The sequence below is a fragment of the Phascolarctos cinereus genome, unplaced genomic scaffold (assembly GCF_003287225.1).
Source record: "Phascolarctos cinereus isolate Bilbo 61053 unplaced genomic scaffold, phaCin_HiC Scaffold_1;HRSCAF=81, whole genome shotgun sequence".
In the NCBI taxonomy this organism is placed as follows: Eukaryota; Metazoa; Chordata; class Mammalia; order Diprotodontia; family Phascolarctidae; genus Phascolarctos; species Phascolarctos cinereus.
The window spans coordinates 168554719-168581972 of NW_027555514.1; the positions used below are offsets into that span (position 1 = coordinate 168554719).

General features: G+C 37.9%; 1 protein-coding gene across 3 annotated transcripts in view; it reads left to right on the top strand.

Moving 5' to 3' along the window:
* SFMBT2 (Scm like with four mbt domains 2) overlaps positions 1-27254 on the top strand; it is a 302167-nt gene that overhangs the window by 220114 nt on the left and 54799 nt on the right. For all 3 annotated transcript variants that reach the window (XM_020965056.2, XM_020965057.2, XM_078154929.1), the window contains 4 exons: positions 12690-12803; positions 18309-18351; positions 25069-25139; positions 26981-27120. In XM_020965056.2, coding sequence (XP_020820715.1) covers positions 12690-12803; positions 18309-18351; positions 25069-25139; positions 26981-27120 — 368 coding nt within the window. The remainder of the gene's footprint in view (positions 1-12689; positions 12804-18308; positions 18352-25068; positions 25140-26980; positions 27121-27254) is intronic.

A 27254-nucleotide genomic window follows, 5' to 3' on the forward strand; every position in this document is an offset into this window, starting at 1 on the left:
TGATGTTGGTGGATAAGTTTTGTAGTCAAGTCATGCTAAATCCACAACTGCACCTCATCCCCTGTGGAAGGGGCATTCCTTCACAGTGATGGCCTTGTTGAGCAGCACGGTTAGTGTGAGTTGGATCTTTCTCAGGTGTCTGCCCCCAGAAGTAACAGTAAACATCAGTGAGAAGATAGGAAGAATGGAAATGTGCATGAAGAGGAAGATCATAATTAGAATGAAAGGCATGAAGGTGGCAATTTTGTGTGAAATCCGTGAAGGTTCAGAGGACAAGCCAGTGATTTTATTTGTGTCCTGGGAAGTGCTTAAAGTATGAATTAAATATATGGTTTCTTTTTCAAATTGGCGACCAGTCTTAAGCCATAGATGTATTGATATTTATGCCTTGCAAGTTCAGAAAAGCCTTTTGCAATTGGAAAGTAAACTGGGTACCCCAGCCGATAAAGTTTAAAGAAGGTCATTTAAATGAAGAGGGTGCTCTAACAGAAGTTGGAAAGACATGGGAGTGGGCATGTAGGGCATGAATCCATGAATCTGTGCAGGAATGAATTAGGAGATTTTGTTAAACAAGTTGAAGAACATGCCAGTAACAATGTGACCCCATAGTGGGAGGTCATTGATAGAATTCAGAGAAGTTACCAGTGACTACAGCTGTATCTGTGGGTGTTTCAGCAACAGACTGTTTCAGGATGCACAACACTTCACAGGGTCCTGGTATCTGGAGGACCAGATAGTGGCCCAGCAGTCTAACTGTAGTGTGTTAGGTGTTCTTTTGTGAGATTGTGGTTATCTATAGGCCAGGGAATTGACATACGTTCTTCCTTGATGTAACAGCAATCTCTGCTGAAGTTGGCAAGAGGCAGTCTTTTCTAGCTCTGGAGAGCTCACATCCATGCATTGGACCGGTTGGGTTTATATAAATAAAACTTGAAAAATTATCAGGCATCAACAGGATTATAGGCTTTGAGTCCTCAGGAGCATCCTTATCTTCTACCTAGGACAGAGCTTTTCACCTTGCCATTTTGGGAGAGCAGGTCATCACAGAATTAAGTTTAATTGTGTATATAATTATGTGCTTGTATGGTTTGGGAAGTGGAGTTGGAAACAGGATAGTGCCTGTCAGGCCTGGTAGAGTTTTGGAGTATTTCCAGGTTTTTTGTTTGTTGTTTGTTTGTTTTTATGATTTGAGTGGCTTGGTTATCCTGAAATGGTCCGGTGACATTAGAGGCCAGGATTGTTTCACTGCCAGCTGACCTGTCTTTTAGACTCATGAGTGGAATAGGTACTATAGAGAGCGAGTCACTATAGCAATAATTGGAGGGATGTGTTTCTATAGTGAATAGCTAATAGCTTTGTTGGGAGCCAGGCTGAAGCCTGTCTTAAGTAAGGCATGAAGATTGTTTGGGGGGTTGGAGTTAACTAAAAAAAGGGAACATTTTGTAGCATTGCCATTTTCAGGAGGAAAGACCACATCGATATCATACATAAATGTGAGGAATGTTAGGAATCGCTCTATCCCATTTGGATTTATAAGTGTTTGCTAGTCAGTTACTACAAACATCAGTGACATACTTTTTGAGTAGAAAGGGGAAGAGGAACTCTGCATGAATAAATGAAAATGTGTATTCATGAATAATGGGATAACAGATGTGAAATGCTTTGTTAATCAGAAGTGCTACATAATCATTTGCTATTATTATTTATTGATCTGAATGTCATATGAAGTGAACGCTTCTAGCATTAATTGGATGTATATCTTATATCGCATGGTTGTGGACGACTTGGATCATTCAGAGTTTGAAAGAATTAACAGTGGATTGGAGGATTGTGGCTCTTAGAGTGGGCAGAGACCTCAGTGGGTTTCAAGGCTAATTCCCATTTTACAGATGAGATTAAGTGATTTGCGTAAGGTCATACAAAGGTGATCATCAATCCTGCATCATTCAACTTCAGTGCCACTTTGCCTTGGTTTTGAGGTAGAGGTATTAGACTAAGTGAATTTAAAGGTTAGTCTTTACCTATTTTCATATCTAGATGGGGACAAAGACCCTCTTTGATTGGTCAGTCAAAATCCACGTGGTGGAATTTAAACATCAATCATTTCAAAATGCAAGGAGCAGAATCCTTCACATCTACCAGGGAGATATCAAAGCTTAGGTCAGGGGAACCCACTCAGAACTATAACCTGGGTTTGTCACTTCCCTGTCTAGACATCATAAAGCTCTCCCCCAGTAAAATAAGTAAAATCTGTTCTATCAGTGACAGGCATTTGTGAGACTGTATCGTTTATAGCTGTTCATTGTAAACTCATGGGGAGGGGAGGGCACAAAACCCATGTCTTTTTACTTTAAACTTTATAAAGCACTTTGTACAGTGTAAGGCATATAGTAAGTGCTCCTGAAACAACTGCTTATGGATATTACAGGTGATTGCAATCATGAACAAACAGAAGATTTATAACTTATAGTTTCAAGATGGTACTTAAGAGTTTATAAAATCAGAGTCTCAAGTTTAGAAAAGACCTCAGTGACCATCTGTCTAGTGTAATATCTCAGAACAAGAATTCCCTCCTTCCAGCATCTCCAGCCTTCAGCTTGGAGATCCCTAGCCTAGGCAATCCATTCCACAGTTGTTTGTATGGCCTTCATTATTAGTAAGTTTCTCCTTATATCAATCCTAAATCTATTTCTTTCTAGCTTCCACCTGTTACTTGCTAGATCTACTTTTGGGGGCCGAACAGAATAAGTCTTATCTCTAGTACATGATAGCTGTTATGTGTTCCCATAAATGGTTTCTTTTCCAGGCCACCCATTCCTCGTCAGTTGAACTGCACCTCTTATGACATGTTCTTGAGGATCCTTTATTCACCGATTGCTATACCCTAGACAGATTCCATCTTGTTAATGCCCTTTCTAAAATGTGGTGCCCAGAAGTGATCTCAGTATTCCAGATGTGTTCAGAAGACAGACACTACGTCTCATAATACAGCCTAAGATCATATTAGCTTCTGTGGCTGCCATATCATACAGTAACTGCTCCATATTAAGGGCTTAGTAAATGCTTGAGGGATTGAATTATTAGCTCATATTGAGTTTATAGTCTAGACCCCAAGATCTTTTTCATATGAACTATTGTCTAGACCCCCCCATCTTGTACTTATGAAATTAATTTTCTTAACCTAAATGTAGTTCATATTTGCATCTATTTGTCTGTATAGCTTTATATCTATATACATTTGTTTCTTCTATTATTATATAGATTTATATCTTCTTATATATATTGCATTTCATCTTATAAACGTCATTCCAATGTTCTAGCCTGTTGAGATAATTTTGGATCCTGATTGTTAACTCTCCTTGCTTTGTGTCATCTGAAGGTTTGACGAGCGTACTTTCCATGTCTTTATAGAAATGATTGATAGAAATATTCAGTAGAAATGGCTAAAGGATAGGTCCCTTGGATGCTCCATTACAGACCTTTTTCCAATTTGACACTAGTCTGTTAATGACTGTTTATTGTGTTTGGTCATTGAAACCACTCTAAATCAACATTACTGTATTACCATTAGCCCCTATTATTCCATCTCTTCCACAAGGGTAGCATGAGACACTTTACCACATGTTCTGACATATTAAAAGTAAAGTAAGTCTGTAGTATTTCCCTGAGTTACTAGTGCAAGTAATTTTCTTATAAAGCTGAGAGAATTAGTTTGGTAGGACGTTGTCTTGAGGAAATATGTTAGCTTTTAATGATCACAACTTTTCTTTTCTGTATGTTAACAAACCATCCCTCTAATAATATATTCTAGAATTTTTCCTGGAAGCAAAGTTAAGCTCCTTGGCCTGTAGTTCATAGATGTCAGTTTTTCTCTTCTTTTGAAAATCAGCATGATGTCTCCTTCTTTATTCCTGAAATGCCATCCTTTTTGTCTCTGATCTTTCAAAGATTGTGTCTATCAACTTAGCATTCACATCTGCCAATTCTTTCAGTATTCAAGAAGGTAATTCATTTAGGCCGTAACTAGAAATACTTTGGCCACATGAGGAGAAGACAAAGACTCACTAGAAAAGACCCTCATGTTGGGAAGATTGAAGGCAAAAGGAAAAGGGGACAACGGAGGAGGAGATGTGTAGAGAGTGTCTTGGAACCAAAGTACATGAGCTTGGACGGACTGAGGAAATAAATAGTGGAAGACAGAAGTACCTGGCATACTGTGGTCCATGGGGTCACAAAGTCAGAGGTGACTGAATAAATGAACAACAACAAAAACTAGAAATCATTGAGGACACTTCAGGTTCGTGATTCAGTGACAACTTGGAAGGAGGTCTGTAGGGAAGTGCCTCAGGTATTCGACTCAGCTCTAAATTGTGATGCAATGCTGTTTCGTGTATTTGTTAATGACTAACAGGTCTTTCCGATTTGGAGGTGACACAAAACCCATGACTCATAACTAACACATTGGATCACAGAGTCTGGATTCAAAAATATCTGGACAAGCCAGAATTTCTCAGCCTTTTTTCTTTTAGTAAATGTCATACCCAAGGCAAGTCATATAACCATTTATGAAAAATTCAGAGAAGGTGTCAAAAGTCAATACAGTTTCTCCCTTCCCATTCTGTTGTTATTAAAAGTAAATAAGGCTTCTTAGATAGAATAGCATAGCATAGCATAGCATAGCATAGCATAGCATAGCATAGCATAGCATAGCATAGCATAGCATAGCATAGAATAGAATAGAATAGAAATAGAATAGAACTTAGAATAGAAAGTACCTTGGATTATAAATAAGTGATGCAGTTTATATGTTTTTCTGGAATTAATGAAGACAACGCTGATTATGTTTCTTTTAGCAAGTTGTAAAATGAGGATGACTATACTTGTACCACCTGTGTATAGCTGAGGAAAGCACTTTGTGAACAATAAAGACATAAAGATAAGGACTGGGCCTGTGATTTCAATGATGTAGGGAAAATCCCTATGACAGTTCAGAGTGGCATCTCCTCAGCGATGTAGAGTTCTAGAGAGTTGCCTAGAACACAGACAACTTATGACTTGTCCAGGGTCACCTGGCCCATATGTATCAAGGGCAGACCTTGAACCCATGTCTTCCTTACTTCACAGCCTGCCCTGTGTCCGCTATCCCATATTGCCTCTCTCTAAGTCTCATTATTAACTTCTTTTTAGCAGCTGACCTGGTAAATGCTTTTAGGTGTCTTCAACTTTATATATAAATAGAAAAAGCAAGCTCTTCATCAAACCTTAAAGCACTAAAAAATGTGAGCAACTTTCATGATTATTTTTTAAATTAATTTATTTTGATTTATCAACAATCACTTCCATTTGCTTTTGAGTTTAAAATTTTTCTCCCCCTCCCTCCCCAAGATGGTGCACAATCTGATATAGGCTATACATTTACATTCCTATTAAACATATTTTCACATTAGTGATGTTGTAAGTAAGAATTAGAACCAATAGGAGGAACTGCCAGAAAGAGAAAACAAAACTCAACAGAAGAAAAAATAAATAGCAAATAGTATCCTTCAATCTGCTTTCAATCTCCATAGTTCTTTCTTTGGATGTGGAAAGCATTTTCCATCATGAGGCCTTTCGAGATGTCTTAGATCCTTATATTGCTGGGAAGGGTTAAGTTTATCAATATTAGTCATCGCTCAAAGTGGCTGTTATTGTGTACAACGTTCTCCTGGTTGTGCTCACCTCACTCAGCATCAATCCGTACAAGTCTTTCCAGGTTTTTCTGAAGTCTGCCTGCTCATCATTTTTTTTTTCTTTTTTAAGGCAATTGGGGTTAAGTGACTTGCCCAGGGTCACACAACTACTAAGTGTCAAGTGTTTGATCTGAGGCTGGATTTGAACTCAGGTCCTCCTGATTTCAGGGCCGGTGCTCTATCTACTGTGCCACCTAGCTGCCTCATCATTTCTAATAGCACAATAAATAGTATTCCATTACATTCATATACCACAATTTGTTCAGCCATTCCCCAACTGATGGGCATCCTCTCAGTTTCCAATTCTTTGCCAACACAAAAAGAGCTGCTATAAATATTTTTGGACATGTAGGTCCTTTAACTTTCATGATTATTAATATTATTCTTACCTCATTCTTCTGCTTTCTTCAGATTTGTAGACATTCACAAAGGGGAACCTGGACCAAATGAGATAAAAAGCAGGATTTTGAAAGGCAGGTCAGTGGGTATTAAGAAAGTTCCCTTAGGTGTACATTAGCTTTAATTATAATCCTAAACTTCAACAGACTTAATTTCATCTCTATTGTGTTTTTATTTGTAGAAGTAGCAGCATAAAATTGAAATACACATGTATTTTATGAAGTATTCTTGCAGCGAGTCCCTTGATTTATAAGAAAAAACAGAAGTAAAAGGAAAAACAAATAGTAATTCATGCTACCTACATCAGTAATGGTGCCAGGACATAAAAATGATCGAATCAGATTAGGCGCATTGAAAAGAGAGAAGACATACTTTCCAAATGAATTTAAATTTACTGCATACCAACAATGTGTTTTGTAAGAGTTTAATTACTGTGCAATTTTGAGATTATTTGTGTTTATGTTGAACTACCTACCTAGTCTTTATGTTTTACATCAGGAAATTCAAGCAATTGTTGAATTTAGAGGTGCCATTAAGGAAATGGTGACCTAGGGTTATAGAGTATCTGGCTCATTTGAGCCATGTGGTGGACTGGCATATGGTCCATAAAGAACATTGGTATATTTTAGCAGTGAGGTAACATTTTGCTGATCAGTAGGATAAATTATACTTTACTTCTCAACCTGTAAAGGAAAAATTGATTTCATCAGAGCCTCTGGAGTTCTCTTCTGGATTAAGCTGGACCTGAAGGTCCAATTTGGTACCAGCTGGCTCCTGATCAACCAAGTTAAGCCATTCAAATCTTAAGATGATGGGGTGATTAGATGTACTATAGGGAGAGACCATCGTTGTCATAGAATCTGAGTAGTTCAGTGCTGCCTTAGAATGACTCCTGTGCCTCTAAAGAAACCCTGGAATTAATCTGAACTAACAATTGTTAGGATGAAGGGTGAGTGTCCAAGGTGCTGTACTGTGAGCTGGTCAGCTATACGGTTATGCTTGTTGTGATCTGCGCCTAACTAGCAATATGGGGTTAGAGAAGTAAGATGTTGTTCACTCCTAGAATTCGCTTAATATCAAATGGTCACTTTTTGGCATATGATAAGATTACAGAAACTGATTTTTTAGCATTAATTTTAAGGGAATGAACACATGTATGACTGCAAGGCAGAATCCATGTATTGATGACATTCAGAGAGTCTGGAATCTATACAACCAAAAGTCAGGATTGTATGTCCTTCTTCCCTTACTTTCATCACTAACATGTTTGATGAATGGAGTGCACAGGATCTTGGAATGTGAGTAAGTCGGGCAGTTACATCGTATTTTTTAGAGTTACCTAAAACAAAAATGAAGATTTTTTTTTCTTTTAATAAACTAATAATGCAAGACATTACATGCCTGTTAAACTAACCTGTTTGGCAGGCAACTAGTTGATGAAGTTAAATGCATTCAGTATAACTAATTATATACTTTTGTATGACATGTATTATACCCGTTTTTATTAGTAGTAATTACCTTTCTCATTTCTCCCTTTTTTTCATTCCCACCCCTTTTCGGATTCTGCTGTCACCTCTGCTAAGAGGGTTAGTATGGTTGTTCCCTTTTATCATTTTTCTACCTAAAGCATTTTCTTTTGATGAAAGTTTCCTTTGATTCTCCCATATTTTTTCTTCCTCCTGTTGACTCCATAGTTCCCAATATGTCATATAGAGGTCTGAGGAAAGCATGGTCTTTAGAGCAAGAAACAACAAAATATACGCTTGTACTTATAACTGTTGGGGAGTGCTAGAGCAAGGCAAGAGGATGAAATGATTCCATTTTGCAGGACAACTTTTTACTGTTTTGTTTTCTCATTCCTTTGCATCTACTTTTGCTGAACATATGCACATTTGGAGCTCCCTTTGGTTTCCAAGAAAGTAAAGAATAAAGCTAGAAGCTGAAATTAAATTAACAGCTTTTATTCATCCCAGATTGATTTTTGAACTGATTTATAAGGAGGAGAAGATTGTGGAATAATTAAAAAAGCATTGAACCAAGGAGTCAGGAGACCCAGCTTCTTGTCCCAGTGCTATCACTAACTTGCTGTGGGGTCATAGGCAAGCCCCTTTACCCATCTGACCTACCTTTCTCTCATCAGTAAGTAGGAGGAGATTTTACTCAATGGTGTCTAAGGTCCCTTTCAGCTCTAAATTTCGTGACTCTAAATGGATGTGATAACCCTTGTCTATTTTCCCCTTGAAGTTGCTTCTTAATCATCTCTGCCTCTCACATGTTTCTGCTCTCGCTATGGCAGCTTTCTTGAATATTATAGTCTCATACTGTCATGTGAATTGTCCCTCAGAGGAATGTACAACAGAGAAAAAATATGAACTCTCTGAAGGCAGGGAGTCCTCTTTTATTTGTACCTTTGTATCCCCAAGACCTAGCGAAGGGCCTGGCTCATAATTGCAGCTTAACAGATGCCTGAAAAGGATACAGAGCTGTCTTTTTTTTTTTTTGCTCTAGTATTACTTGAATTACTTCCTGAATAGAACTAGACTGAATTCTGTTCTCATCCTGAGTTGTTTTGAATGATACCATGATGCTCTGATTGCGTTTGGAAGGGCAATTAGAGCTTTTTTGGAAGTTGAAAATATCAGCTGATCTGAGGACATAGCCCCCTCCCCTCCCATGTCAAAGAATAGAACTATTTTAAGGTCTAAAAATGTACCATAGCAATTAGCAAGATCATTTATATAGCTCTTGCATCAGAAAATATTCTTAGATTTTTTATTATTTTTATCCTATTAAGAGGGAAGTGGCCCCATCACTTCAGGAAGGGCCTTACTTTACTTCCTGAAGGTAATTTGGCCTTCATTAATCTGACCTTTAAATGAGCATTTACATAAAAGAAATAGAACTTTTCCTCAGTTATTATTTATTGAGTGACTCATGGGTATGTAGCTTAAAGGGCTTGGTTTTTAGAGCTAAAGGAAGGTGGCCTTAACATATATAGAGTGACCATAATGAAATCCTTTTTTGTGTAAAGATTCAGTGTGACACAGAAAAATAAATACAGATAGTAAAACTCTAAATGGTTGATTCAGTGATAAGATTAGAAAAAAAAATCGAGTGGAGAGTAGGATATAAACCCATTCTTGGTTGCCCACAAAGGTTGCCTTTAATGTAAAATCCTTTGATCATAGTACATCTTACTTGTAGGAAAGTACAGATTTGGTCGTATAGATCAATCAAACAACTGGACATTGGTGGTTAATGAATACCGAAGCAAGCAGTGTTTACATTATTCTTTTAAATCCCTTTAGCAGTGTCTTCCTGAGGATAAGAAGATAAACAGTTTCTATAAGGAGAAAAGACATTGAAGAGTTTACCTTACTGACCACCTTTGGGATTTTCAGTGTAGCAAGAGTCACTTCTCCATCTTGGTATCATTAATTTAGACCAGTTGTTTGGGCAGTTGCTTCACTTACAGGCATTTTTTGATTCATTATTTGATACTGTTTTTTTGCCAACTGAATTAGATATTGGACTGGAATGATTTTTTAATCAGTGCTCTTTGTTGAAAAAATATGCTCTAGAAAACCTGTTCTTTTGCTTAAACTTACACGCCCATCAAATTATGGCAGACTTGAGCAAAGAAAGTCAGAGTTGAAAGATAATTATAATAATTTTGTGCCTTTGAGAACAAATTGAAAGTTCACGGTAACTAATAATAATGGTAATGTATATATGTAGATATGAGGACCTGACTCATATTTCAGAGTGATTTTATCTATGTCAGTAGCTTTATTTAACTCTAGGTTAAGAGCACATGCTCTGCTAAGTGATGTATTTAAAGCCTTTCACAGTCTGTCTCGAACCTGTATTTCCAGACTGATTATACATTACTCCCCCTCACGTACTCTGCACTCAGCTTCACTGACATACTTGCTGTTCCATACATGCTTTACCCATCTCCCACTTTCGTACCTTCGAATAGGTCCCTACTCCCATGGAATTCCTTCCTTCCTTACCTCTGCCTAAGGAAACCGATGGCTGCCTGCTTGGATCAGGTCTAGTGGCTACTGCCTCCTTCAAGAGGCTCTCCTCCCATCTCCAGTCACCATGCATTTATTTTGCATCAGTCTTATGTATTTTTGTCTGTGAAAATGTTCTAGAAGTCCCTGTTCCTACAGAGCAAAGGCTGATTTAGTTCTGGTGTGCTTAATGAATTCTTGTTAATTGACTGCTTGATGTATTCAGTCTTCAAACCATCTATTTTGTAGTGAATCAAAGGTAGGAAACAAATGGATGGAAATACTTATATGAATATTTGGAAGTAAGAATAGCACTTTTTTATAGGTTATCAAGTTATTATTGTTATGTTAGGCATTTCCTTCATATAGTTATCTGGTTTGGGGGAGGGGGTATCATTTAATTCACGGTATAGTAGAGTGAGTATAATCATAAGCATGTTATAATGGACTTTCACCATATCATTTTCATTTCATTGGAGAAACTGAAACACAGAATGATTAAGTGGTTTGAGTTAGTGACTCAGTCACCTAGCTATTTTTAGAACTCTTATCTTCAGATCTGTGGTCCAAGATTCACTGGGATTCTGTCCAAGTATTCTATATGGGCATTCTGGAAGATGATTATTGATTTGAAAAAAAAATCTACTAAATACTCAACTTGTTTTACCAGTAATCTACTTGACATAGATTTCCCCTTAGTCACTGAACTTTCCCAACTGTTACCCTCATTTCATAACTAAGCAAAATTACCATTGTGAAACAGGATGAGGTAGTTAAGAATCCTGTAAGAAGTCATTGTTACACAAACCTGCTTTTGTATATCAGTGAAACGGCAGACCACAAATCAAGAATTTATTAAGTGACTTCAGTCATTGTGATAAGTTAGCATTTCTCTTGAGATATTGTCTTTTCTGTGTTAGGATTGGCTTTATTAATTTTTATTATTTAATTTCAGCCTTAAATCTTAACGTTCTTGGTTGGAATAGAAAAGAATAATAGTAGATAGTCAGCTAGGTATAATAATAACAAAGTTGATATTCTGTTGCCAGTCTATGCACATACCTGCAGCTTCTATCTGAGGGCCTCAGGGAGAGAATTGAACAGGTTTTATTGGGTAGGATTTGTCCAAAAAAAATTTTTTTTTATTATGGTGTCTTTCCTAGATTAACTGGGAAAGAGTAGTGAGATTCTGGAATTATGTCTTTTGTTTGCATTGAAGTGACAAGGAGATCTAATTCTTCTTTTCTCCTCTTTCTGGTCATACCATTAAACCCCACTAATCTCATTTTTTAATTAATGTAAATAGTTTTCAATTAGTTTCCAGGAGTGAACTATAGAGTTCATGTATGTCGTTAGTGGGTCATTTCTGTGAGTGTTGCTTTAAAAAGCCTAAACTAACTACCCTACCTTAGAACTCTCTCACATGCATTTTTGCAGGATGGTTTCTACAGAGCAGAATCTGAAACTGCGAGTTTCTTTATGTAATATAGTTAGTTCTGATGCCACAGGGGTGCCAGATCACTGGAGGACAGTCTTTATTTACCTTGGAGAAGAGAAGATTTTCGGGGTGGTGTACACAATACTTGTCTTTTAGTTATTTGAAGGACTGGATAAGAGGTCTCGAATGGAAGGAATAGTAGCAACTGGTGAAAATTAAAGAAGGCATTGGTCCTCAATATGAGAAGAAGCTTCTTAACGATTAGAGCTGTTCAAAAGTGGAATGGGCTGCAATAGAAGGTGGTGCATTTGCCATCACTGGACATCTACAGACAGTGATTAGTTGATGATTTATTTGGGATGTTTCAATCCTGATCTGTTAGACTCTACCCCATAATCTTGTGATTTCTGATGGCCCTTCTAACTCTAAGATCCAGCCATTCAGTGATGATATTTCCTATGGCATATTTTGCCAATATGAAAATGAAAGGATGCTACAACTATGCCACAAATAATAAATGAAATAGCAATTGTAACTATGTAAACTGAGATTGAAGGTTGTTAAATGATCTTATTGATTCTCCATAGGGTTTCCCAAAAGGAAAAAGAAGAAGAGATGATGGCCTCATAATTTCTTTGCCTACCCCATTAGAATTATGACATTATTCAGTGTAGATAAATGTCAAAAATGTTTTTTTTTTAAATATGAGGATCCGTTTAAAGTGGTATCCATGTAGCATGCCAAGCAAGTAAATTATTTCCCAACAGCTTTGTCTAGAAGAAATTTAGAGCAACTGGTTATCAGGACAATTATGTTACAATTGAACTCTCTATGTATTATAAATGATAACATTTTCATGTCAGTGTTTCTAATGTAGATGAATGGTGAACTGGATCCGTGCAATCATTCCTGATAAAAACAGGAATTATCTGCCAAATTAAGCCTAGTAACTTTTTTTTTTTGACATTGTGAAGGATTTGTATTACCTAGTCCTTTGAGGAGCCCATTTCTTCAGATACTGTTATTTTTTATAACTTCATTTCTCTTACTGGTGAGGAATGTTTAAATTTGTGTAATTAATGACACTGCCTCTTTCCCCTATAGGCTTGCAGCCTCCTGTTCCAGAGTACATTGTTGATGTAGAGTCTATGGACATCTTCCCAGTTGGCTGGTGTGAAGCAAATGCTTATCCCTTAACTCCACCACATAAAGCAGTTTGTAAGTATAGTCAGTATGCCTAGTTATGTGATAGAAGCTCATCCCAATTTTGAAGTAGTTATCATACCGTGAATTACCGTCAGTTGATTTCCCAGAGAGCTAAAGAATTCCCTTTTTTTTTATTCATCCCTATAACATCAAGCAGTAATTATTTCACAAGTTGGAAATGGTAGGGTCAGGTTGGAGGAAAAGGAATAGGTTGCACTTATCAACACCTACTATGTGCTAGGCACTGAGCCAAGTGCTTTTACAAATATTAAAAAATTACGTGGACACCAGACGTTCTCACTACATGTTTACTGTCATTAGTCTCTCTGTCCAGTTTGTAGATTTGAAAGGTTCTGAATGAAATCTATGTCATTATTTCATATTTTTACATTGTTGCTGTTGGGAAGGGGAGAATTTTTCTCACCAGGTTTTCTCTAAAAGATTCATAATTGGTTGCAATGATTTACTTTCTTATTGTAAACAGTTGGTTAGTCAAAATGCTTAACACTGAATCATCAATAAGATTTGTCATTCTTGGACATGGGGAGACTGGTTTGTTTCAACATATTCAGCTGTGTCAAAATTGAGACAATTTAATCCTGCTTTTTGTTCCTGCCCTTTGTGTTCCATAACAGCACATACATTGCAGAGCATTGTGTTTAATTTCTCAAAGAATGCTACAAGAAATCTTAAAGAGATTTACTACAAAAGTGAAATAACTTGAAAACTATTATTTTCATCAATTCAAGGATACTTGATTTTGGCTAAGGATTCATGCTGAAGTGGCATGTTAGAATTGCCTTAAAAAAATCTAAAGAAAATATAAACTTTTTTGTCATTCCCAGCATGCTTTCCATGCCTTTCAGAGGTCAGAGAATTAACATTGTTCAAGCATGGAGGGGACATTGGAGATGTAGTTCAGTTTCCTCTTTTGACTGAATGAGGGAATGGTGGCCCAGAGAGGTTGAATAGCTTGCTGAAATCACACAGCTAGTAAATGACAGTCAGGCCTAGAAACCAGGTCTTCTCTGATTCCTGGTTCAATAGTCTTTCTCTTCTGCCATGCCCCTTCATATTCTATACAAATTAGTCAGGAACTTCCTGGAAAAAAAAAGTTCACATTGATGACACTTGGCCATTTCAGAAGTGCAAAGAGGCATCTGGCTATTGAAGTGGATAGAGTGGTAGGTCTGGAGTTCAAGGCCAGCCTCAGACAATTCTTAGCTGAGTGAAGTCACTTAACCTCTATCATCCTCAGTTTCTCAATTATAAAGTGGGGATAATAACAACACCTATTTCCCAGAACTGTTATGAGGATCAAATGAGATAATGTTGGTGAGCATTTCATTTATGTCTGACTGTTTGTGACCCTATTTGGGGTTTTCTTGGCAAAGATACTGAAGTGGTTTGCAGTCTCCTTTGCCAGCTCATTTTACAGATATGGAACTGAGGCAAACAGGATTAAATGACTTGCCCACATTCACACAATAAGAAGTATCTAAGACTAAGTCGAGAAAATGAGTCTTTTTGACTCCAGACCTGGCTCTCTAGCCACTGTGCCACCTAGCTGCCTTTGGTATATAGTAGTATATAATAGGTATATAGTAGGCACTTAATAATTTTAAGAACATTTATTATATAGTTGGCACTTAATACATGTTCATCCCTTCATCCCTCCCTCCCTCCTTTCCTTCTCCACAACCATAGTAGAAGTTTGTATGCACAGCAAAGATGGCATTGATTTATTTATTGTGTTTCCTGTATTTTCAAATATATTAAACATGCACAACTATCTGCAGCGTATGTATGTTAACTTTAAAAATCTTTCGTGAGCAAAAGATCATTACATTATAGATGGAACATGTATACAATATTGCTGTAAAGTGCCCAAGAATTATTGTCACCATCGTCAGTGTGTGTGTGTGTGTGTGTGTGTGTGTGTGTGTGTGTGTGTGTGCTTTTCCCATGTACTGAGCTTCTCATACCAAGTGGAAGTCTGGCAGTGAGGGAAAGTTTGAGCATGATAGACACATTTTGGAAAGGGCAATAGGGAAGAAATTGGATTTAGACCATTACTTCACATATTATGCTAAGATAAGCTCCAAATGCATATTTGACCTAGTTATAAAGGCTATGTTTTATAAACATGTTAGAGAAACATGGAAAACTTACCTATTAGATATATGAATAGAATGAAAGTTCATGACTAGTAAGGAAATAAAAAAGATATTCCAGAGGTCCAGGTTCCGGATTTACTGCATTGGTTCTCCTTATCAGAGGTCCTCACTTCAACCTTTTTCTAGCCAGAAATGGATTGTAGGTCCAATTCTACTACTTCTATTACTACTACTAATAGGTCGCATTTCTATAGCACTTTACGGTTTGCAAAGTACTTTACATATCTGATTGAATCCTCATGACAACCCAGTGAGATAAATGCTATTACTCCCATTTTACAGATGAAAAAACTAAGGCTAACTAAGAAAGATGAAGTGACTTGCCCAGAGTCACACAGCTTGTTATTGTCTGAGAAGGGATTTGAACTCGAATCTTTCCTGAGTCCAAGTTTAATGTTATCACCCACTATACCATTTGGCTTCCTCAAATACTACTAACTAGTTTTTACAACCTTGACAAAATTACCTACCTCCTCTGGGCCCACTCTCTCTGTGATAAAAAACTAAAAAGTAGAAATAGTGCCTGGAGTCAAATAGCTCACATTTTAATGGAGGAGACAACACAGGCAGGATTGTTCCTATAGGTGAATGGAAATCTCAGGTGGTCTTTAGGGTGCAGTTACAAGCCGGATGATAAATGTCAAATGGTGGCCAATAACTTCTTTTTCTATCAGACTTTCTGTATCCGAAGTTCAGAACACCTTACTTAACGCATTATTATCAAAACCTTCCCAAATGTTGCTACACTCAGAGACTGAATGCTGAGTCCTTTTTTAAAGAGTTGGCTTCTTGTCTCCAAGTGGGCCATAATTTCATTATCTTTCCCAGGGCCGATTTTTAGGTATGTGAATATGTCACTGAAAGTTGTCAGGGAATCTTCATTTTTAGAGGTTCTTGAAAATAGAAGTAGACCCAATTCAATGAATGTTTATCAGCTGTCTACTACGTGCAGCAGGCATCTAAAGAAAGATCTGCTACTACCTATCTGCTCACTGAGATTTAAGTAAGGTGCCCTCTAATGGGGTTAAATAAGAATGTTATAAGACAAATGTAGTTACTGAAAACGAGATGTCTGGTCAAGGAGCTATGAGAAATTTAACTGCTGGGAAGATCCCTTGGGAAGGAGAGGGCCTGGCAAAGACTTCATTGAGAATGTGGCAGCTGAGTTGGAGAAAGAACCTAGCTGGGGATCAGTGTTAGAAGATAGTCTGTGTGGGTGGGGGAGGCAAATGGCAAACAGCACGGATTTGGAGATAACAGAGGAATGAGAATAAAGGCTACAGAGAGAAGTTACATGTAGCTGCAACGTGGAGTATGTAAAGGGAAATAGTGTGAGCTAGGGCTGGTCAGATTTTTTGGTGATTGTATATAGAGGCTCTTGTAACAAGATAAGGGATTGACACTTTCTTCCCTGGGCATTAGGAGGCACTGGGTTAGTTAGAGGTGTGCTGGGATCACACTGGTGCGGTGGGAAGATTGTGTGAGCCACAGTGTGAAAAGAGGAAATCTGGCTGCAGAAGATCAGTTAGTACTGCAGGTGAGAGATAATGAGGGCTTGAGACAGAGCGATTGCAGTGAATGGTTAATGGTTAGGGGCAGTTAAGCGTGGAGACTAAAGAAATACGGATTATGAAGGGGCTTTTGAATTTCCTCCCATTCCCATCTGAGAAACTCCACTGCCACCACTTGCAGGCCCACCACCTTGCTGGAGTGCAATGAGAAGAACCAGTTCATCCCCAACAGCTGGTGTTTTTGCCAGAGTGATGGAGATTTCTCACGTCACTTCTAAAGCTTTGCCTTTATAGACAGTCTCAGATTTCACCAGTACCAGCTCTGTCACTGACTTGATCCACATTTTAAATTCTCACTGAATTTGGTGTGTTTAGCTGATTTTCCTCTGTGAGAGTAAAAGACTTGAATTTTTCTGAGTGGAGAGGCTTCATAAATGAAAGTTGAATGTGATAGTATTCTCCCATCATTGCAACCTTCCGTGTTAGTGTTGCATTCCCTAATATTATTAACGGCCATTGATTGTTATAAGTTATTCTGGGTCACTCAGTGAATCTGGAATTTCACAAAGTTTATGGTAATTTTTGGTAATGGACACTGAACACTAAGTATTAAAATAAGTGAAGTTTCATTGATTATTTTAATCATCTCCAGATCCTGCCTTGTTACTATCAATTTCATTTCTTACAAATAAATTAACATTTAGGATAACAGGATCATAAGATCATAGATGCAGATCTGGAAGGAACCTCTGAGGTTTTCTAGGCCAACACTCATTTGAAAGCTGAAGAACCTGATGACTAGATTCCTTAGTGATAAGTAGCAGAGGCAGGATTTGAATCCAAGTTTTTAAATTCCAGAACCAGTCCTCTTTCCCTTGAATGACACTGCCTCTCACAATATAGTAAACTGGGTAGAAGGCTGGCGATCCAGAAGAAAGGGATTCAACTTTAGCCTTCAACATACACTGCCTTTGTGACCCTGTATAAATCACTTAACCTCTCTAAAGCTAGAGAGTTTCTAATCGCAAAGAAGGTGTAATGCTGTATTGAGAGATGGAGTTGATACACCAAGAACTCCCTATATCACTGACATCAGAGGTGCAGACCACAAAAAAAGATTTATAATTAATAATCCAAAGTATGTTATACTTTTCTCCAATTTTCACAGCTTTTAATATGTTGGAATTCCTGTTTATTTAGGCGGAGATGTAGTTAGTTTATGCCAAAATTAATAAGTGCCAGGAAGTGATGGACTAATTTTATTAAGGTGAAGAATAGACAGTAATAAATCTAACTGAAATGGGTTGTTTGCAGGAAAATACCTCAAATGAGAAAAAAAAAATCAGTCCATTTATGTTAATATTTGACAACCAAATTTACAGTGTATTATCAACCAGTCTCTTTTAAAGAGAAAGATATGTTTTAGTTAAAAATCATACCTAACAGAGATTATAGTACGGTAGCAAAAGTATTCAAACTTTACAGTTTTTATAGGAAACAAAATCAGTCTGGGTGAATCATGCTTGCAACAAACAGTATGTTTCTGCATGGTATAATATGAGTGAGTGAGTGAGTTTTTCCACTGACTTTTCTTAAAAGAACATTCAAAATGTAGCACACTATGCAATGATAACATTAAATGTATTCTGTCCTATTTTAGAATATGTTTCTGATGAGTTAATAACTTATTTTATATGAAAAAAAATTAATGTATGATTGCAGCCATTCTCTTTTAAAAATGCTAACTTAAGGACCTTAGATTTTTATAATAGATACAGTTGCTTGAATGTCAGAATAATGGAGTTTTTTTCTTTTTGCCTGCTTTCTAGTACAAAAGAAGAGAAAGATTGCAGTCGTACAACCAGAAAAACAGTAAGTGACCCCCCCCACTCCCCCACCCCCTGCCAAACCACACTATCGATATTTCTTCCTATGAGGGATGTTGTAAGAAGCAGTTGAACTGAAGTTGCTAGAGCGCTAGTAAAATGACCAATCTAGTACCACATCTTCTCCTTCATTTATTTGGTACCTGCTAATTAACTTGCTAGTGAAAAACATTCTGCTAGGGCTAGGCTCTTCAGGATCTAGAATATTTTAAACAAAAAACCCAGGCCCTATGCATGTGGAATGATAGGATCCCCGAGTTGTTAGGGACCTCATTAGGTACCTTCTGTTTCACACCTTTGAGCCTCCCAGTTCTTATCACATTGAGTAGTCTAGCCGTGCAGCATGTGTGTGTTGTATGTGTAAAGTAGATTTTCTTTGGGACCCAAGTGTTAAGATTTCCATTTTACCCTATTCCATTTCATCTTGTTCACCTGCTGGGATCTTTTGTGGATCCTGACTGTTAGCCAGTGTGTTAGCTAGCCTTTCTAGCTTTGTGACATCCATAATTCTGATAAACATGTTGTCAATTGAGCCCTAGAATTGAACAAGAAGAGTTGCTATGGGGAAACTGTAGACTTCTTTTACTGATCCTACCCCAGGCTTCCCATGAAGGCAAAAGACGATATTTTAAATACCAACCTTTTACTGGTGTTACCCTGTGGCAGCAACACACGACATCCTCTTTCCTAAGAAGAACTAAAAATGAGTATCGCATAAGGTAGCCAGGAGGCCTGTGATAAATATACACAGGCTATACCCAGTATAGAGCCAGTGATGAACTCTGAAGAGATGCATGTTAGGAAGAGAAGATGAGCTGGTCATGTGGCAAGAACACAGGATGACAGGTGGGTAGTCAGAATGCTCCAGGGGTACCCAGGAGGAAGGCCCTTAGCCTTTGGGTGGACCCCCTATGAAATTTTGGGATGAAATGGACAAATTTGACAGTGTGAAGGAGTTCACATTCAAATTATGGGAGATAATATGTACATCTAGGAGGGTTTTGCTGCTGAGAGGGACCACCAGGTGGTGCAGTAGATAGTCAGGAAGACCTGAGTTTAAATCTAGCCTCAGACACTTAATAGCTGTATGACTCTGGTCAAGTCACTTAATTTGTGTCTGCCTGAGTTTCCTCATCTGCAAAATAGGGGTAATAACAACATCTGTCCCTTAGGATTGTTGTGAAGATTAAATGACATAATATTTTCACAGTGCCTAGCCTATAGTAAGTGCTATATGAATGTTAGCTATTGTTTAAATTGTAGCAGTAGGACAAATGACAAATCTGAAGAGTCATTAGGGTCAGATGTCAGTAATCTGGAGTCTGGAGGACATAGCAGCAGGGCAGATAGTAAAAGCTGCTGGATCTTTGGGAGCAATGGCAGAACAGATGCTAATGCTCATTCATTTAGCTCACAGTTTTTCAGTTTAAAGCCCTTATAGTAGGAGAGACGTGGTTGAGAGCCAGCCTCAGAGCCATGATGAGGTGTACAGATCTTGCCAGTTTATGACTGTATGACTCTGGGTTAGTCCTCCAGCCCTTCCGTGCCTGAGATAATTCTATAAAACTATGAATTGTAGAGAAGGTGCCAGCCTTCAGTGGTAGGAGAAATTCCCTCAGCTGGGAGTTGTTCCCCATGTAAACAAAATCACAAATCTAATTCTTATCCTTGTTCCTTCATTAGACTTCTAAAACTCCAGGTAGATACATTTTCTTAAGAAACTAGGCCTTGCTAGATAACCCTTCATCCCTCTCCAAGATGCTGTTAATTCTCTTTTTAGCCATGGTCCAGAAACCCAAATCCATTTATCAGTTACCATTTTCCAAATCCACCATTCTCTCCTAAAGTCTTTGCCAACAGTGATTGGGAGGGAAAATCTTATCCTCCTTCTTAAGGTCTTTGGTTCCTGGCCTAAAATTCATGGTCTAGAATTTTTGTAGGGTTTGGCATTATCACGAATCATTCAAAGTGGGTAGTTGTCAGTAAGTCTGATGATGCTTGGACAGTTCCTGGTCCCTTCCTGAATACATGTCCTGAGAAGACAGTGGAGCTCCTTCCTGTTGGAGCAGATGGACAGAGTTCTCTTCATACGTAACTCATTTCTTCTTCCTCTGACCTTCACTAGATGAGATGCACTTAGACCTCTTCCACATCATGATTCTTCGGAAGATAAGCAGCTCCTTCTTTCTGAAGAGCATCTAGCTCCCTGCTCTTTCAGAGAGAACTATCTTTTATTTCTCTCCAGATACTCAGTGTTCTTCCTTCTCTCTCTCTATCTTTCTTCCTCTTACCTCCTGAAAGAGTTCAGAATTTCCCCTTGCCTTTTGAGGGTTTTTTCGGTTCGTTTGTTTCCAGACTGGAAGCTCCTTTTCATCCTTCATAGGATCACTTCATTCTCTCTGATAACCTGGAGCACAAAGGACCATCCTTTAAGTCCTTTTCAGTTTCCATTGTAGAAGGGAGACAAGCCTTCAATTTGAGCATCGGTAGCAGTTACTTGACCATGACAGAAAGACCAACATCTATCTCACAGTCTCAGCATCATTACAGTATCGTCCTTGCTTTCTGTACCTCATATAATCAAGTTTCTCGGTCTTTGTTTTGTTCAAAAAGCTTACAATCTGATAACTTTTAAAGTCAGCCACCAAAGTGGCTGATTATACTAAACAAGGATGGATGACCAGTAGCACCTCCATGCCTTTTACTTGTGAAATGACTCTCTGAATATTGAATAAGTAATACTGAATATTTTTAAACATAGTAATAATGTTAAACTCTGAGCACAAAGACTATGATTTCTGAGCTACACATCCCCAGTCCTAGCACGCTTCCTGGTACATAGTAGTTGTTGAACATCTGTTCAGTTGAATTTCTTGAAATAGACAGTTGAAAGCAAGCCCTGCCATGTTCCTCTAATAATTTAAGGTTTTCTTTTTCCCAGAACTCAGTTAAATGAATACGAAATGCTTCATGTGTGTATAATAATGTAGGTGCAGTGATAGGTACAAAGTTTAGGTAAGACATGGCTCCTGTCCTCATGGGTCTTACAGTATAGTAGAGGCCTATGAGATACAGCTGTGGTTCAAAGTACTATGTAATAAATACATTAGAGAGTTTATATTAGAGAGCTGGAACACAAAGTATTTTATGGGATCTGCAGAGGGGAAAGGTCAAAACAATGGAAACAGTATGCTTTGCATTATGGGCTTATTGAGAGAGGCCAAAAGTACATTTCTTCACTCACCAGGTCACATTTCAAATCAGGCTTCAAAGTTTCTTTTCCTCTCATTGTTTCATTTCTTTTTCCAAGTAAAATGTCATATATTTTTAAAACATCAGTTCTGTGCAATATCGCAGTTCTGGAAAAAAAAAAGAATAGCAGAGATCATTTGCAATAATTGGTTCGAATAGAGTAAATTTGGCCTGCATGAGATTAAGAGAGAACCTTAAGAGGGAAACCTGTGGCCACCCTAGTGATAGCAAGAAGGAATGTTTGCATCTTGGAGCAGGGTGAGTAATAATTTCGGAAAAGTTAAATTTAGAGGAGTTGTTCACCGTCAGTGTTAATCCACAAACCATCCTGTAGGTAATAAAAGGGGCCTGTCAGCCACATGCTCTTGTTTGCTACCACAAGATTTACTACAATAAATTGGAAATGCTGGGTTGCTTCTGATAAGACACTAATTATGTCAAGTCTATTTTACATTAAGTAAAATTGACTGATTCAAATCCAAATAGAAGCCATAGACATTATCATTAATGTCAGTATTGTAAGAGCTGTTGTGGAGGGCACAATGGTGTAGTCATGTAGTAGACAGAATATGCCCCAGAATCAGGAAGACAAGGGTTCAGTCAATCAGTAAACATTTAGTAAGTGCTTACTGAGTGCCTGGCACTGTGCTAAGTGCTGGGAATATGATAAAAGACAAAAAAACAGTCCCTGTTTTTTGGTATCAGAATTCTTTTTATTATTAATGGGGTGGCATGACAAGCAGTATGACATGGCAGACAAAGAACTGGTCTCTGAGTTAAGAGGATCTGGTCCAAGGTTTACCTTTGAAACATTCTAGCTGTGTGACCATGGGTAAGTCATGGTACCTCTTAGTGCCCTGGTCAGCTCTAAGGCTCTAAGTTACAGGTACACTGCCAGTATTTATCTGTGGAGGGACCTTCCACACCAGCTAGGTTTCCCACATTGATGAAATGACAATTATGGTCAAAAAAAAGGGAGGCAGGAGATACAAGTTGTGTAAGTGCTTTAAAAAATATTTCAGTCAATATTTATTAAGTGCCTACTTTGTACCAGGCACTGTGAGAAGTTCTGGGGATACAAAAATAGGTGAAAGATAGTCCCTGCCCTCAAAGAGCTTACAATCTAACGAATGGTGGGAATATTTGTTTACCTCCATCTTAAGCTACAAAAGCTTAAAACTTCAGTAAGAGTTTGGGACACCCTGTATAGGCAAAGTGTTCTGTTGCTAATACATGTTTTATTTCCCTCAACTATTTTTGTTGGAGGTAATTGTTAGAAGAATATAACTGGAATAAGGGAGATGCCTGGCCTTCATGGCCCTTTTTTCTTGATAGTCATTGGGATATTTAGGTAAAGGGTGAAGGGACTATTTCCTGTGCTAGCAAAATTATCCGTAGGAGTTTTTAATAAGCCATTGAATAATTGTAATTGAAGTGTGTGAAACATGATCATATACTCAATCTGTGTCTTTATGTCCCAATTTTAAAGCAGTTTCATAACATTATGTTTCATAATAGGTTTTACAGTATTATTGATTAGTTATTTTTTACTAAGCCCTATAAAATAGATTCATTTTGCCATTCCCATTTTATTTTGCAGGTAATTGACGTGAAGAGATGTTAAATAGTTTTCCCACATTTAGGGCTCAATGTTCCTGCAAAGGTAGTAAAGAAAAAAATTACCCAGAGAGATGCTTTGAAAATTCTCAGTTCAATGTAATCATATACTGCCATTTATTTCACTTAAGAGCATGAATAGCCTTTAACCAAAAAACACCACCAACGAAATATTCCCCAAGTCTTCATCTTCCCTATAGGGGAACCCACAAGGTTCTTCCAAGTGTTCTACAAGTGTGGCTTTTTTTTTTAACTTGACCTTTGATTTGATCAGTATGGGAAACTCCAAATTAGGAAGCTTCCTCTATCACTTCAGATTCTGTTCTTCAGTTTCTAGCCTTAGAATGGCCTCTTGAGTTCTCAGAAGTTACAGGACCCATCTCTGTATTTGAGAAGCTAGGTCTGAATCCTGGGTTATTGCAGTAGTGTGATGGTGGGTTTGCCTTCCTCACATCTCCCTCCCCTCCAATTCATCTTTCATTCAGCCACTAAAATGATTTTCCTCAAGCGCAGGTCCAACCCCTTCCCCCTCAACTCAGTTACCCGAGTGGCTCCGTATTGCCTCCCGGGATAAATAATAAATACTCTGTTTGGCACTCAAAACCCTTGATAACCTAGCCCCCTCCTTCCTTTCTGGTCATCTTGCACTTTATTCCCCAACCTGTACTCTTAGATTCAGTCACTCCCGGCTACTGTACAGACAAGACACTCCCTTTCTTAGCTTTGAGCTTTGGTTGTCCCCCATGTTTGGAATTCTCTCCCTCCTCAGCTTCTACCTACCAATCTCCCTGGCTTCCTTTAAATCCTCTCTAAAATCCCACCTCTACTGGAAGCCTTCCCCAACCCCTCTTAACTCAAATGCTTTTTGCTTTTATTTTACTTCCTATTTATCCTGTATATAGTTGGCTTTGTATATATTTTTGTGTGCTGTCTCCTTCTTTAGATTGTAAACACCTTGAGGGCAGGGACTGGTTTTTTTTTTTTGTCTTTTATCGTATTCCCAGCACTTAGCACAGTGCCAGGCACTCAGTAAGCACTTACTAAATGTTTACTGATTGACTGAACCCTTGTCTTCCTGATTCTGGGGCATATTCTGTCTACTACATGACTACACCATTGTGCCCTCCACAACAGCTCTTACAATACTGACATTAATGATAATGTCTATGGCTTCTATTTGGATTTGAATCAGTCAATTTTACTTAATGTAAAATAGACTTGACATAATTAGTGTCTTATCAGAAGCAACCCAGCATTTCCAATTTATTGTGGTAAATCTTGTGGTAGCAAACGAGAGCATGTGGCTGACAGGCCCCTTTTATTACCTACAGGATGGTTTGTGGATTAACACTGACGGTGAACAACTCCTCTAAATTTAACTTTTCCGAAATTATTACTCACCCTGCTCCAAGATGCAAACATTCCTTCTTGCTATCACTAGGGTGGCCACAGGTTTCCCTCTTAAGGTTCTCTCTTAATCTCATGCAGGAAATTAATAATCGTAGTTGGCAATTATATGGCACATTTAGGATTTACAAAATATATGTTATCTCATATGATCTTCAGGTAGGTTCTACGGGTACTATTCCCATTTTACAGAGGAGGAAACTGAGATTCAGGTTAAGCGACTGCTTCATGGGGATGCCACTAGTAAGGGTCGATGGCAGGTTTGAAGTCGGGTCTCTTCTGACTCCAAGGCCAGTATTCTTTCCAGGGCACTAGACTTCTTCAGAACACTATACGCAGAGAATAGGAAGGCATGGTTCTCCCAATTAAGCACGAGGTCCCCAGCAAGATTTGTTTGGTTTTATTGTGTTCTGTTCTTTATTAACAGATTGCCATCCACAGTGCCTGTTGAGAAAATACCTCATGACCTTTGTTCGTTTCCTCAGCCAGACACAACAGGTGAGTAAAGCCAGACTGGGCCTAGCTGCTGTCCTGTTCCTTGATGCCCTGGGTAGCAGGTAGAGTTTTTAGGTAGATCCTAATGTCTCACTCATCTTTACAGCTGGTTCTGGTTCTTTAGAGATTACTTGGAAATTTTTTTCCCTTATTTCCTCTATGGTTAAATGATGCCTTTTCCCTTTTCTATCACCTTCTGATTAGTAGCTGTATTAATTTTTGTCTATTAACACATTTTTGCTAGAGAATGATAGATTCTTTGATTATTGGATTGATTTATTTTTATTATTCCTTTAGCTTGACTGTGAGAATTGGCAATAGGTTTCATGGGTGTGGGAGCTGGGAGAGGTGTTTTTTCTTTGGAAAAAAATTAATATGAGGTCTTTTTGGAAATCTTAACTTTTCTGAAAATGCTACAGTACACTATCCTTTGTTAGTCTACAAAAATAATAGTGCTGGTTGTGTATTAGGTAATATTGGGTTAAGGAATGCTATTTTTTGTCCAAATAAAGTATCAGCTGTGAAGTCTCTGAGATTCAGAAACTTGGAAATCTTAAAATATAAGATCCTAAGTTTAAAAGCGGCAAGACATTGAAAGGATTCCTTTATCTGAAGCTATCTTTGTATTAAAAAGCATAATTTTATGGGTAGACTTACTAAAATTATTTTTCTGTGAAGGTCTTGGCAGGGTTAATCCTACTGAAGAATTTTCATGTAAATGCAAAAGCCGGCTTAATAATCTTACCAGTTGTGTAGAGTTTAGTATAAAGAATGGTTCGAACAACCATGTCAGCTACTTTTTTATAGTCTATAATTGTTCTTTTACTCCCTTTTTCCTAGATGCAGGAAAATAACATTTATACCCTCTACCTTTTGTGTCCTTCGTTGAATTCTTCATGAGAACAAGCCTTCCTAAAATCTGTTAACATTTCCCATTCCAACTGGAAATCATTTGAACTGAAACATCAGTGTAATTCAGAATTTAGAGTTGATTTGAATCTCTTCAGCCAGGCTTTAGCTATTAACTTAATTTTATCTGCAAATTATAAGAGCTTGCTGGAGATAAGCAGTAAACTTACCTAATGAGCTATTACTTTTTGCTTGCCATACACACACATCAAAAAATAATGTCCTTTATAATTATCCAGAAAACAAATTTTACCCATTGGCATTCTTCCAGGGACTTACTTACAGCTTTTAGATTTAGAATTTTTTGTTTTTATTTTAAATGCCAGCTTACAGCACAGAAAGATTAACTGACTTATCCTTGTCTTTTAATAATAACAACGGCAATAGTAATTAACATTTATATAGTGCATTAAGGGTTTACAAAGTGCTTTACATATATCATCTCATTTGATCATTAGAATAACACTGAGGTAGATTCGATTATTACCCCCATTTTTGGATGGGGGCTGAGGCTGAGAGAGGTTAAGTGACCAGGATCACATAAATAGTAAATGCCTTAGCTTTGCTCAGGTCCTACTAATTTTAAGTTCATCTCTCTCTGCACCATAAAAATCATAACTGCATTTATAGGAGGACATTTTCTCTAAAACTTGCAACTCTGTATGTGGATATTTTCCAAGTTGTTCTGCAAGATTTTGACCAGAATCCATGCCACTTGATTTTTGCCCTGTCTTCTTTAAAACTCTCTAGGAGTAAACATTCCCTTTTGAGACTTGTTCCCTTTTTAACTCTGGATTCCCTATCAGTCAGGATGTCTGATGACTTCTTCAGGGAGCTTTGCCAGCCCAATGAATTCACACGGATTTCTGGTTCTTCTCTGATGCGCAAAAATTGTGAGCCTCAAGTAGAAGCCATGTTGATTTTTTTTCCTTTAGGTACTGTCAATGGGAAATACTGCTGCCCTCAGCTTTTCATCAACCACCGGTGTTTCTCAGGCCCCTACCTGAACAAAGGAAGAATCGCAGAGCTACCTCAATCTGTCGGACCTGGCAAATGCGTGCTGGTTCTTAAAGAGGTATCATGTTTTCATGATTATGGGTTATTTATTTTAGTATATTGATAAAATAATTTTGATACCATTGATGGAACTTGAGGACAAAACTCTGGGGGAATGGGATAAGAGTCCTAGTTTTTCTCACACACACACAC